Source organism: Empidonax traillii, unplaced genomic scaffold (genome assembly GCF_003031625.1).
Source record: "Empidonax traillii isolate 1590-97213 ecotype Southwest subspecies unplaced genomic scaffold, ASM303162v1 scaffold297:size655095, whole genome shotgun sequence".
Lineage (NCBI taxonomy): Eukaryota > Metazoa > Chordata > Aves > Passeriformes > Tyrannidae > Empidonax > Empidonax traillii.
Window position 1 is genome coordinate 108,914 of NW_020955490.1, and position 14,593 is coordinate 123,506.

The 14,593-nt window shown below is 48.3% G+C and overlaps 1 protein-coding gene across 1 annotated transcript; it reads right to left on the minus strand.

Moving 5' to 3' along the window:
- Nucleotides 1–1,949: 1,949 nt before the first annotated feature.
- Nucleotides 1,950–14,099, minus strand: LBH (limb bud and heart development). The gene is made up of 3 exons (XM_027890789.1): nucleotides 13,930–14,099; nucleotides 13,039–13,141; nucleotides 1,950–4,440 (listed from the first exon to the last, which is right to left on the minus strand). Exons 1-3 carry the CDS (start codon nucleotides 13,953–13,955, stop codon nucleotides 4,240–4,242), a joined length of 330 nt encoding a protein of 109 aa, XP_027746590.1. The 5' UTR covers nucleotides 13,956–14,099; the 3' UTR covers nucleotides 1,950–4,239.
- Nucleotides 14,100–14,593: the final 494 nt, after the last annotated feature.

A 14,593-nucleotide genomic window follows, 5' to 3' on the forward strand; every position in this document is an offset into this window, starting at 1 on the left:
GACTTTGACCTGCACCAAGGGGAGCTGTATCCTAGGGGTGGCTGTTCCCCACATGGAGTGCTGATGGTGAATTATCTTTGCACTCCCACAGAGCGAAAAATTTTTCATCTTCACCCAAACATAGGCAAAATCAGATGCCAACAGTTCATCTGCACAGTGTGTTTCAAATGACTGTGTGCTTTGATGAAGGCAAGCAGAAGTGGGTACACAGTGAACACTAAAAATGAAGTATTTGAGAGTGAATATAGGCTGAACTAAGCAGGACAGCAGGGCACAGCTTGCTGTGTCACAAGTTTCAACTACAGGCCAAAGCTTTGGGGAGGACAAATACCTCAAGTTCAAATGAGAGCCAGAAGACATATTGCTCTATGTGCAAAGAGAGGTCCTTGTGCCACCCATCAATGTTTTGGGATGATTCAGGCTCACCCATTCAGAAGCAAGCCCATTTTCATTTGATGATGCAAGTTGACCACAACAGCTGGAGCCAAGGAGCAGGAAAGAGCCCCCTTCCCACGAGCACTGCTCCAGGCTGATACAAAGCAGACTCCCCGGCAGAGCAAGCCCAACTGAGAGGCCAGACCTTCTGGTCTGGCCCCAAAATAGCATAAAGCATCAGGAAACAAAGTGAGTGGCTCCTTTGTGACACAAGCCTGAAAAACCTGTTTGTGTGAAGCACGGGAAGTAGCAGACAAGTTCAATACATTTGCAGTTTCCTTAACCAGTGCTGTATTTTAAACTGAAATGTTCTGGGGCAAGAGTGAACATCTTCTCTGATTTCAGACCAGGACTTCACCTTAGAAATGCTGCAGCAGATTCTACCAGGCAAGTAACTCCATGTCCAAGGAAAAGAAGAAATCAAGGCACCTTAGCTAGAGATTGACTGAAGAAACGGAAAGGCAAGCCTCAATACTGCATTTGTTTCCATGGCGTAAATCATCCATGACGGTTGAGCCCAACACAATTCATCTTTGAACTGTGGGGCTCACATTGACCATGCCCTCAGTTCAAGCATTAAATCTAATAGTCATTAGTGTATTTAAACCAGTCTCATGTAAACATAACACACTAGCCTCAAGCTGAGCTTGTTTGTACAGGTAAGATTAGAGCGTTACCTGCCAAATCACAGGAACTTCAATCCATGTATCTTAAATATATGGATATTCCAGGGTGTTTGCTTCTTATCACCTGATTTTAGTGGAAAATTTAATCCCATTAAGTACACAGTTTTAATTACTGAATCCTGGTGTGGTCAGATTTCTACACCCTGAGCACTGCCTTGGGACCAAACATGTTCAGAATCACGCTCAAATGCCATTTCCTCCAGCAGCACCACAAACCGTAGCACAGACATTGGTGTGTGACAAGATACAACCAAGTACTCAAGAAGAGTTGACCTCTAGACCTGCAGTGGCCAAAGCAGACAGCCCTGGGTAGCTCAGTTGAGACCCCAACATCCCACAGCGAGGCAAGACATCTTCGTGCTTGTTGCTCCAGGCAGGGTAAGAGCATGCACAGGGAACATGACTAACAGCAGCTGTGAATAGTTTCCACTCTCCATTACTTCATGCTCTGTAAGGTTAGGTAAGGGGGTAGATGTAGATTACAGATGTAAATACAGATTTATTTTTTTTCAGGACTGAATAAGCTGGAGCAGCAGTTTGCTGCAGCCTTTCCCACAGCAATAAGCAGCCATAGGAAGGTGGAAGGCAAACATGCTGCCCCTCACTCTAAGGTTTGCAATGCCATAAGGCATGATTTGAGGGCAGCCACATGCATGATGCCAGCACCTCCAGGCTCACAGAAGAGCCTCAGCTGATAGACACAAGCCTCTTCAGGTATTGGCATTAGCCTTGCAAGTCAGCACACCTAAGATCTGAAACACAAGGACTGGCTGTGATCCGGAAGGTTAACCATCCCAACCCACTTGGGCAGTAAAAACAAAGCCAGTATGTTTGGAAAGCATTTTCAAACTTTATTTACAACTGTCACAGTGACAAAAATGTAGTTTGAAAAAAATGCTAGCTTCTCCCTGAGGCTCAAAAAAGAATTACAGAAATATAGAATGTATATCATACAACAGGAGGAGTTTTACTGGAGTGCTTTGTTCTTTAGATATGTTCAACAACAAATAGAAATATACACAATACTTCCAAAAAAAGGATGCAGACAGAAATATGCAAGTCTTTAGGGCAGACAGCAGGTCTGAAGTCCAAGGATTGCCATCTCACTGCTGCCCACACAGTAATATCTTTGATATACAGCTTTGACTTGGTGGTACAGATGGTAGAGACCAATAGAGAATAACACTTAGAAATAAGACAACTGGCTGGTATGCAGGTGTACAAGCTCATTCCAGTAAGACAGCAAGACTAGAACAAGTGTTACAGATACAACAGCTGAATCCATCACTAGAGAAAATGGTATCACCACATCATGACCATTCAGTGATCAGCCATCCACTAAGATGGGCAGGGAGCATGTATAACTGGGTCTGTGGGGCTGGACCAGAGATCAGCCACAGTGTAGGAACACTGAATTTCTCCTGCTTTGTGCTAACTCATCTCCAAACTCCGATCTGTCAAAAACAGTTACACAGAGCTGATAAATTATTGCCATTATGTTTAAAACACAAGCAAGACAAGACTAAAACAATCCTGCCAATATGTTAAAAGCGGTTCCCAAACCCCACCAGCGTTTAACTACTCATGAGGTATTAAAAATACAAATACACACATGTCCAAATAGATTTTAAAAATGGAACGAGTTATAAGCAAAGGGGGGTGGCATTGGGATTGTTATGGAAGTTTGGTTAAGGCCTTGACATTTTTTTCTCTTCCATGACCCCAGATTTGGTTTAGGTGGTAACTGTTCTCATCCTATCCCAAGACCACTGGCTCCAGAGCTGGTCCCCAAAGATGCAAGATCATCCCTTTCCAGGAAAGCAGCAGGTTACCCTGTCTGGCAGCAGACTGGCCTTCTCCTCAAATGGAGACAATGACTTCTCCTTGAGGCAGGATATGGTGAAGGGGACACAACCACAGACTTTACACGCCAGTCTGCACTTCATTAAACAACCATGAATGTTTCACCCTTGCTAAGAAGCAGAAATGCATCTTGTCTCAGGACACCCAGACTAATCCTCTCCCAAAAGACCCCACTGATGATCCACACTAAATCTGATGTTTCGTCTTTGGATGATCTCCGGGTCTGGCAGCCCCACAACACACCCCACTACCAGCCTGTCCTGTACTGAGGAGGCCCTGCAGTGCAAAGCCAGAGGAGACCCCCCAATCCCACCCCAATCCTCATAAGCCCACTGACCAGCAAGTTAAGAGACATGAAACCCTACAACCTCAAGGACACCAAGGTAAGGAGGCATAAACCTCCACCCTTGGCCTTTGGGTGCCATATGACATGAGACCAACCACAGCAGCCTCAGCAAATAGGAGAGAAAAATCTGAGGTGTTCAAACCTACATGAGCTCTTGCTGCAGACAGAAGCACCTTTAGCATCACCTCACACTATCCACCTGCAAGATAAACTAGGGCATCGCAGGAGAGATGACAAGCAGCAGCCTAACATTATCCTGCAAATACAGCTGTTCAGCATGTAAGAGTCTAAAGGCAAACAGGGGGAGAAAATAGCTTTGGGAAAAGTGGCTGGAAAACAGGCTCAACAGCGAGAGCAAGAAACCAAACTACTCCTACGGACGCTCACCTTACCCTAGGAGGTGCCAAACCGGGGAGAGCTACAGGCCCCTTGTCACTAGAGCATTTAGCCATGCTTCGCTATGGACATCCTTCCACCCCCAACACACAAAATGGAAGCTGTAAGAAAGGCAAATCTGAGATATTACGGCTCTGTCCTCATGCTTTTAGCCAGAGGCAGCTCCCAGCCAAACGCTGCCATCACCAACTTTCCTCCCCCTCCCTGAGCTCCCCCCTCCAGCAGTCCTCACGTGGTCACCCTTTGCCATGTGCTTGGAATTTCACTGCTGCCTCCGCCTCAGAAAAATACAGATAATGATCTTGAGAACAGCAAACATTTCTCTGCGTTACTTCCTTCCTTCCTCAGGAGGTCTGGTGACACCGAGGGCTTCAGTTCTCAATACAGAGAATACAAAAAAACTAAGATCTCGCAGGTGCAAAATTGAACTTGTCTTTTTTTAAAAAGACTTTCAAAAAAACTGTGGCTCTTCCTTCAGAAGGGTGCAGTCCCTTGCCTTTCCTCAGATGCCATTTATTGCTCCTTGTTGTCCTTCTTTGCGTCTTCACAGTTTTCTTCCTCCTCTTCCTCGTCCTCCTCCTGCACGAGGAACTCTTCAGGCGGCCATCTCAACTCACCGCTCTCCACGTCACCCTCCGTCGGCTCCACCACGATCGAGGGCAGGCGGTCCTTCAGCTTACAGTAACGATCGAAGTCCGAGGGATCAGGGAAGATCTGAAAGAGCCAAGGAACAGTCTGTGTGAGGGGTTGCATTCGAACAGTCTTAGCCAAAACCCAGCTCAAGACACTCAGGTCCTCAGGGCAGACTAGTCTGGACACAGAGTCAACCACCAAGTGATGGGAATAACTCTTGCACTTATAAATAACCTTTTCGAGTCTCCAAGTAATGGAAATGAGCACTGCCCAAGAGGCTTCCAAAGCACGCGCTTGCTTGGATAGTGCTCAGCAAATAGGTGTCTGCCCTTTTGGATGTTTATCCAAATGCCCCACTCCCCCAGCCCTGCTTTTGCATTAATGCTCTCAAGTTTGCACACTGAGCTATCTTGATCAGAGAATCTGAGATCTCATTTCCTGCTGCTGGTCGAGCTGCACATGAGAACAGGCTTGTTCTCCAGGCTCTGCTGCTGGAAAGGAGGAGGCACATGGCAACCCAGGGCTAGAGTGGTCCAGACCCTTGCAGCAAGTGCCTGCGTCTGGTATTGCTCCAGGGCCACAGTTCCAATCTGAAACAGAAGCTCAGCTGCATTTTAGAGATAATTTTGGCAGTATTCTGTTTGCTACAGCTACCATACATCACAAGTGAAACTCAGCAGGAAGACACACTCATAGTATGGAAGGGCTGGCTACTGGACCGTATTTCTTCAGGAAAGAGGTACCTGTGACATAGCCAGCAGTCATGTACCATATTTCTGATGCAAGGAATAGGAGGACTCCCTTATCTCTAGCCTCTCAAGGTACACAGACCACTACCTTATCCATCCCCTCCCATCCACAGCTTGCCATATGGATGCACAAGCTCATGCACTGCAGCAGCACCAAGGCCCATATTTGCTGGTAGTGCCAGTGGGATGCACACTTTGATCCCACTAGGAACTGAGACAAAATGTGGGTACAGGAAAGACTGCTAGTGCAGCGTTAGCAGAAGCTTTGCATGACTAGACTGCAAGGTGAACAGAAAAGGTTGCGTCACTTATAGGTAACTTACTAGGGGAACAGCTACAAACCCCAGCTCTTCCAGAAGGGAACTGCTGGGTGACAAAAGCCCCTTGCCACATCAGATCTACTCAGAGGTAACCAGAGGATTAAACAATTACCACCTGTTATTTCAAACAATTTTATCAGTGTCCATTTCACATTACAGTTGCATTTAAACACCCCAAAGAAGATAATGACAAAACGCATTTTCCCCTCGAGGTTGCAGACAGGGTGAGAAGTCAGGTGGCTGTACTTTTCTTTGAACACCCTCTGCATTCAAGAGAGTCACAAGAGCATCTTTGCAGGGAGCAGCACTGCCAGCCTCAGCCTCAGCTTGAGAGCGAGATCTGCTTTGATCTTTGTGGTTGCAGTTACAAAAACAGGCTCCCCGTCCAGCAGCCCTGAGCATTAACCATGAAGCATCATCTCCTTGTGCCAGTCACGTGGGTATCCACCACCTTGGGATGCCCTAGCCACAAAAACCTAAATAACAGCCTATCAACTCGTTCTTCAATTTAGCAGCTACTAACTACACCATCGCCTCCTTGGCAATAATCAGCTCCTGCTATACAGCCTCATTTCTCCCTTGCACGCGAAGCTTTGTGGCAACCAGACTGCCAACCTGAGACAGCAATCAGGCTGCTACTTAATGCAAAGTCAGGAGAGGTAACAGAAGGCAAGGAATGAATCAGGGGCTGTTTGCACACCTTCATCAGGCCCCGGGGACAGCAGTGCAGAAGTCCAGCTCTCACTGCAGCACCCACCACCCACATGCTCTTCAGGTGCACAAGAGCAGGTGAGGTCCTCGAACATGGTCACATCAACCTGGGCACTGCAGTGTGAGCTGCCTGCTATTAGTCACTCCTGGCACAAGTGAGACTCTAGCTGTTCCTTGGAACTTTGTGGCTTCTGCTCGGCCAAACAAAGGCAGTTTCAGGCACATGGTGCATTACTGGAAGTACAGGCAGTGGCTCTTAAGCATCAACTCATTATCTAAACTCAGGATAGGAAAAAAGTACCCTTGACATTACACGGTTTAGAAGGTTGCAATGGAAAAAAAGTGCGGTTCAAGAGGTTACATAAGCGATAATATCATGAAAATAGCCTCCTATGCAAGAAAAATAGCAGTATAATAATTAAACTAACCTTTGGCTGCTATTATTTTAAGCACATTAGGTCAAATTGGAGCAATTTCTTTGAAAATAGCCTGCCAGATTTTTTTTCCAGAAACTAAGTAGTAGTCATTTCCTTACAAACAAATATCCACAAAATGTGGTGTGCAGCTTTTTTAATAAAAAAAAAAAACAACCTCCTAGCACAATCTTATCTCAAACAGCTGCAGGACAGGCCGAACCCAAGAAGGTCAGGATTTTTTCCACTAAGTCATGCTTTTTAATCGTTGAGGCAGCATGAAGGGAGATGTTGCAACTGCCCTCTGAAGGGGTGTGGACAGTCAATGGAAAAAGTACAGAAAGGCAGATTTCCTTCAATGTGACAGCCAGGGCAACAGCAGGCCAAGAACAGGGACCTGAGAAAAAAAGGGCTGCAGATTAAGCCTAATTATACATCTGGGAAAGATGGGTGGAAAAGTTACCCCAACCGGCCTCCCCACTCTTTATAAAAAATGTAGGCAAGCATCAGCTCTCTCCTGTCCCACTCCAGCAGTGTCATGCTACATTTGTTGGTGCCATACGCCTAATCTGGTCCCACTCCAGATTTAGACAATGGAAAGAAAAAACTCCCCAAATTTGCAGCAAGGTCCATGCTGGGAATACAGCAGCTCAGCTCTGACCTGGGAGCTCTGTACTCTCTGGCACAGGAGCCAGGACAGCAAAACCTGCCTTCAAGCCTTTCTAGTCACATTACTCAGCTCAGCTGTGTGGGAGGAAGACTCTGCACCTCCCCACCACCGAAAGAGTGAAACAGACACGGGTTAGCTTCTCCCTCTCATTCATCACCTTGCACGCAGCTGAGGCAGATGCCTTCCCTTGGCTGACCTGGTCACTTGGTGGGGGGGACAAGTGACAACTACCAGCTGGTTGTGATGGCTGTCTAAAATCAAATTTAGCAGCAATTCAAAGGTACTTTCCTCCTTTTCACTTGCATGCTACTGCATGAGGGGCTGCAACCGCTTCTGTAGAGTCTCCCTGTGTAGGTGAAGCCCAACTCCTGGTCCATGGAGAGACCCATCCAACACCTCTAGAGCCCACAGAGGACATGTATATTGCTTCTTACACTACTCAACAAAGCTTATCACTAACAGCAAGACTGGTTTTCACACGTCCCTCCAGATTATGTTTGGGGAACTGCTCTTCTCATGAGCCAATCCAGATCACATACAAGTTGACCAAACTCTTGCCTTGCAGCTAGAATGGGCAGGAAAAAGCAGAACTTGAAACAAAACTTGAAATGATTTTAGGAAGATCATGTTTGCCTCTGCTTCAGATGATCTAGCTCTACTCTCCTTGAATGAAGTCTTGGCAACAAGAATGGAAAGTTTTCATTGCCCTAGGGAGGCTCAAACCCTCTCTCAGCATTCACAGGGATGGAGAAACAGCAAAAGCAGGAGAGATGTCAGACAATTAGGAGGATTAGCTCAGCACTACCATAATCCAAGTGACACTTGTAAATTCAAAACAACTTCCACATGTGTACTCCATACCAACACCCATAGTAAAAATGCTTGTCTCCCCTCCCATGGGACTCAAAACTATTTAAATTGTATTACAGGGACACTAAGGCAATGAAATCTTTCCAAATTAAGTTACTGTTTTGGGGTAAAGCTTTGCTTCTTTGCAGCAGAACTATACAAGACTGAAAAGTCTGTACTGGCAGACATACCACTTCAGGTACAGCATACACCCTGATGTACACATCACTCACCCTCCCAGTACTACAAAGCTGAATTTTGTGCCTCTTCAGCAGTATCAAGCCAATATTCCAAATCCAAAAGCACTATTTAAGTTTTTAAACAAAACTTGACTGCCATTGAGAAGTATGACAAGCTCATTTCAGGAAATATTTAGGCCATCTCTCAGTGCCCTCTTTGGAGGACTTTTCCAGCTACAATACATACATTTACTCACGCAGTAGTCATGACTCGAAACCAAGCTCCATGAAGTATTCACACAGGAGCCCGTGACTCAGGCTGATGAAACATAACTCCTCAGCCACAGACACATTGCCCTGTCTTGGGGGACGGTGTCAAGGAAACTTCATACATCTAATAATTTTCCAACAAAGTAACAAGGTATCGAAGTAGGGAGGAAAAAACACGCACTGAGGTGTTCCGATTAGCTGCGGTCTTCAGGTCGGGTTTCAGTGGAACACTTCTGTGCATAGCATAGCTGCAAACATTATTAGTTTTGGATCTGTTTATCCCATATCCTGCTTCTGTCTTCATTCAAGGTCCCAGACCCTGGAATAAGCACTGACTCAGCCTACCAGTCTTGTCTAGTAACCACGCTTGCTATCACCACCTTTTTGCAGCCCAGTCTCAAGACCTTCCCCAGCAGCAAGCACTTAGCTGTGGTGCAGGACTTGCCCTGCACAAATCAAGGCTGCACAGACATGAAGCACCTCACAAGAAAACAAGACAATTACAGAGGAAGTTCAATTTCCACTGAGCCATCAGCCCTTGGGTCAGCAATGCATTGGTCCCCCAGCTTAATTGGAAGGATCCAGGGATCCAGCAGAGACAGTTCAAGCCCCTCAGCACTGACCACCACAGCTCCCTGGGAAAGTAGGTGCTCCCCAATACTGGTGAAGAGGTGTTGCACTCACCAAAAATGATTTCCATGACACCAAGCTTTTGCCATAGACCCTGGATGGAGTGTTAAGCCTATTTACCCAGATTCAGCCACTCTGACGTGATTCACAGCTAGCTGTGGCTGTGATTAACCCAGACAGATCCCGGCATGATGCGATCATGACTTAAAGAGCTCAAGCTCCCCATGACAACCAAACCCCAGCTGATGGCATCAGGCAGGCTCAGCCTCCGCAGGCCAATTTCCTAAAAGGGAGCCTAAAGTCCCAGAGGACCAGCGAGTCAGCCAGACAGTCAGTCTACAGTGAAGTAGCACACTCAACTCAGGACACTGAATTTGCTCAAAACACACACTTCGGGCATTAACGTGTTTTCAGTTGTGCTCAGACCCCGCTCCACTTCCAAGAAGCAAGGCAGGATTCAGGTCAAGGCACTGTTTTGACAACAGCTCCATGAAATGATTAATTCAGCCTCAGTTTCAGTGGCATTGTTCGTGCTGCTGCGAGACAGCAGCAGAGGACAAGCCGGCAGAGTGCTGATGAGGCTCTTCAAAGAATGGGTATTTCTAGGGGCTGGAAAACAGCAAACAGTACATTAGCTCTGGCTGGCAGCAAAAAAGGCCTGGCTCGCTGGAGACTGCCAGGCAGGAAGTGCATGAAGCCCTCCATAGGCACATCTGTTTGTAGCAGGGGCATCTTGAGCCATCAGCTGCACTTCAACGAGTTTTTTGTTTAGTAAGTCCCTTGGGAATTATGGGACATCTATTAAAGATCCAGAAATAGCTCCTCACTGCAGGCACAAGACCCAGCATGACATCATCTCTTCAGTCACATCTTCTGTTTTGTCTATGCTGCCCTGTTCTGAGACTCATGCCCCAAATTCACCATTCACTTCCGCTCCATCCCTTGAAATCTATTGGCTCACCTATCTTCAGGGGGGGCTCAGAGAGCAGCTGTCACAAATACAGTAATAAGAACTGTCTTACATAGGAAGGTTTTGAAATAGCACATAAGCTTACAAGCATTTTGTGTATTAACTGGAAAAAAGACATTCCTATGCTGAGAAAGCATGTTTTGCAAATGAAACTGTACAAATTACTCAAGCCTGTGCAGGCAACTCAATTAACACTGGTATTACTTCTGCAATCTGAGTTTTCATACCACTGCTTAAAGAGCAGTAATGGCCAGCCCAGCAAAGGCCAGGAAGCTTCACCAGTGAGGGGAGTGCACACCTTCAGCTGATGTCTAGGACTGACAGACAGTCCAGGGTATGAGCAGAGGCATGAGCATGAAGGAAGCAAAAGGAAAAAGACAACAACACAAGTTCCCTTCATAACCAGCAAGACAGACAGGAGCCCTGAAGTTCAGTGAACTCCACAGGACAGAGGAGTCAGATTGCTGAAGTTTATACTAGAATTTGTTTCCTCAGTTTACTTCTAAGTAAAGGCAAAAATATTACAAAACAGTACTGTTAGTAGAACAAGTCTGTCTGCAGCAGATACTGATGTGCTTTACGGTTCTAGCAGAGCTGCTGTACCACCTCCTCTGGTCCAGACAGTTTCATGTCTGCCTATGGCAGAAGCAGCTCCCAGTCTCACAGCATCCTACAGACCAACTCCCAGGCAGTCCCTGCTCTACAGAGCCTGAAGAGGGGCATTCTGAACCTCACTTTGAGGTCATCTCTATAGTAAAATAAATACGAGTTCTACTAAAGGAACAAGAGAAATTTTTGAAGCTAAAAGCTTGCCTCTCCTTTTTCTGGCTACACTTTTCTATTTTTTGCCTCTTGTAGCCAGTCAAGGGCTGTTACACTGACACTGCAGATGAGTGGAGGAAGATGTTGCAGCTTAGAACAACAAGCCTCAGTGTAGGAGCAGTCACGCTCCATTAGCCCTGTCTGGTTTTAAGTTATTGCACTACAGCCCCTCAGACTAGCATACAATTTTCCATGTACCAAACTCTCAGCATCAGCAAGATGAGGCACTAAGTGCCAAAGTCTGAGGCAGAACAAAGAGTCCATGGTGCTATTTACATCAGATTTGCCCTTGCTGTTCTCACTTGAGTTTTCAACCCTTTAAGGATGCTTTCAACTTGCCTTGACTTACACTGTGACATTCCCAGCCTAGCAGCCAGAGGAGGAAGGCTGGATCCTGCTCTTCAATCCTCTTTACATGAACCTGATTGAGAGGCAGACCTCATACACAACCCACACATTCCTAGCACCATAAGAACCTTCCATTTCAACACCTGAACTCCTGGTGCCATCAGTTTGTTTCACATCAAGGTGAAGTTGCCAGCTCTTGCAGGCATTTGATGAAAGTTACCTGTGACTAGACCACCAAAGAGAAGAGATCTAGGATGCAAGAACCCTGCATAGATATGAGTCGTCAGCATTTATGACTCATGCACCTTCCACTTCAGATGATCCACTCAAAACCAAACAGGCCTGTTCCCCAGTTGGCCCAAACAGTCTTATCAAGGTCATTAGCACTTGGGGGAAAATCTTGCTGAAGCAATCATGAGAACAAGCAGGGCACCTAGATCCTGCCTCTCACTGGAAATTTGGACAGGTAAATGGAGGCCTTTGATGAGACTGGGTTAAGCCTCTTCAATAGGTGACCCATAAAGATGGCCTAACATCCCACAGAGGTAAGTCTGATTGCTTCAGATTTAACAGCCTCTCTCATTCCTCTACATTCCCACTGCAAAAGAGGAAAGAGGTCACTTGCTTCCCACTAACTCAAGCACTGAAGCACCGCACAGCTATTAACCAAACATCTTGCACTATCCAGAGCCAGAATTCAGACTAAAAAAAGCAATGCATCCCCTTTTTCTCCACATGGCTTTGCCTTCTGCTGGTGGCCTCAGCCATAGCCCAAAGTTCAGTTGATTTCATGCTTCAGTGCACTGCTGCTGCCTTGTAGCTCATTTTTCAGACATAAATATGCAAACATACAGCAGCACACCTCATTTGGATGCACACTTAGAGCAACTGCCTCTGTGTAGGTTGTGTAACATCTGCAAAGGACGAACCCCGCATCTGGATCTGCCGGTAAGAGTCACCCAATGCACAGACCAGGTGCAGGTCATCTGGAAGCATTCAGCATCTGTGTTAGATCTCATCAACAAGTCTCCTGGAAGTGTAGGAAACCATGGAAGCAGCAGGCTAAGATGCATAACTTGCACTTTGATTAACTATAAGCTAGGAAAGGAAAGGCATATTGAGGCTTGAGTGACTTGAAGACCATCTCTTCATCCCAGCCATTGATTTAGAGGCTAATAGCTAACTACATTGTTCAGAACTTTTAGAATGAATGGGGCTCGTGCCTTCAGGTATTGGTATCTCCAATGACATTTCAAGGCTCATTTAGGTTGTCTCTGGCCTTACTGTATCTTACAGAGGACTGTTAACCCTCTCAAAAGCACGTCAGTCAGGAAAACCCAGAAACAGATCAAACAGATGTAGATGCCGTATAAACAGCATCCTCCTACTCTCAGCAGGTCAATTGTATGCCATCTTACAAAGGTCTCAAGAGTCCTCTCAGCCCAGTGAATGGTGTAAATCCTTCTTTAACCACTCTCCCTGTCCCTCAGAGACCCCAGAATGCTGAATGAGTTGAGGCTCAATCACTTCAAAAACAACCAAGTCCTCTGCCAACCCGCTCTGATACAGAGTTATATTTTAGACAACCATCTACTGCCAAGCAAACATTCCAGTCCGTTGACTAGTTCTCACTACAGCAAGACCTGCTATTAGGTCAGGCTATAGAGAGGTACATTAGACCAAATTTACAGTCCAGCCCAGGCAATTCCACATGGGATTAATGCCTCAGCAGCCAGCAAAGCACTTACCTGATACGACAGCCCATCCTTGCGGGGGCTTAGCCCGATCTCATCCATAGCTGGGGTGTTCATCATCACTTCAGTCATTTCAGCGGATCTCAGATAATCAGAGCTAGAAACAAAAGACAAGCATTCCAGTGATCTGAGGGGCTCCGGGAGGGCTGAGCAAGGTTCAAGCAGCATCGGGAAAGCAAAGCGAGCAGCAGAGGCTGTAGGCAGTCTATTTCTGGTCCCTTCCTTCCTGCCCCCCCTTGGAAGGCAGCGGAAAAAGCTCAGTACCTCGTAAGCTGGAGCTGTATCCAACGCCCTGGGAGCACCTCCCTGACTCTCCCCACAGGAGCCCACTCAAGCACACCCGGGGAGGCTCCAGCGGCAGCGCTTCGCTTTTAACTCCGCTTCCTCCAGCTCTGCCCCCCGAGGGAAGGAAAGTAAAGAACCACAGTAAAGTGCAAGCGCTAGGGGTTTCGGTTTTTTGTTTTTGTTTAATTTTTTTTTTCTACTATTCGTGTCGGTGTTCTTTAGCTCCCGCTGACTTATTTTACAACCTCGGGGACTTCCACACCAGCGGAGAGCGTGGCGCCAGTTCCAGCCCGGCTTTACAGCCTCGATGGCGCTTCCAGTGCGAGAAAGCGAAGTGAGCTCCCACAGTTCGCAGTTCCCGTATTGCGGCTCATCCCGCTATCGCCCGGCGTGTGCGCGGCCGCCACCGGCCGCCTTCCCTCCGCTTTCCCTAAATCCCGCCCCGGGGCCCCACGCTGCATCGCCTCCCCCCGCGACGGGGAAGGCAGGGGAACGGCCGAAGCCCCGGCAGACAGGCAGCGGCTTCGCTTCAAGAGCCCCCAGCCACAGCAGCGGAGTCGTCATCCCCCCGCCCGCCCCCCACGGGAAGTGCCCACTCACCAGGGCAGGGGGCACAGCACAGACATGAAGTCCCGGCGGAGGCAGCCCCGGGCACGGGGTGGCGGGAGGGGCACCCAGGCACGGCACGGGCGCTGCAGGACAGGGCGGAACGATGCGCAGCGCTGCCCTGGACCGACGGGCCGCTTCCACAACTCCGCCGCCGCCGCCGCCGCTCTGAGCCCCGCGCCCGCCGCCGCGCCGCCTTAAATGGCCCCGGGGGGCGCGGCCTGGGACAGGACCCCGCCCCCCGCCTGACGTCAACTTTTTCATGAATGGCTTCGGCGCGCGCCGCCTGCGGGGGGAGGTGTGGGGGTGTGTGCGCGTGCCCGCGTCCCGCCATCCCCGTGTCCTGGTGTCCCCGTGTCCCGCTGTCCCCGAGGGGGTGGCAGTGGAGACCCCAGCCCGGTGAGGAGAGGTGCGTTCCCGCTGTCCCAGCCCGGACCGAGGTGCGGTGCGGCCCGCCCCTCTACCCCAGCACCGGCACCACCCCGAGCATCACCCGCGCCGGGGTCAGGTCCTGGTCTGTGTCTCACGGAGGGGGTTCCAAATCATCACCCCATTCATGGTGGTGATGGCGGGGGACCGAGGGCACAGCCAGAGCGCTCCAGAGCGGCAGTGGCCGCCTAGCCCCGGCCCTGGGCGCACCTTCCGTGCCCCACACCTC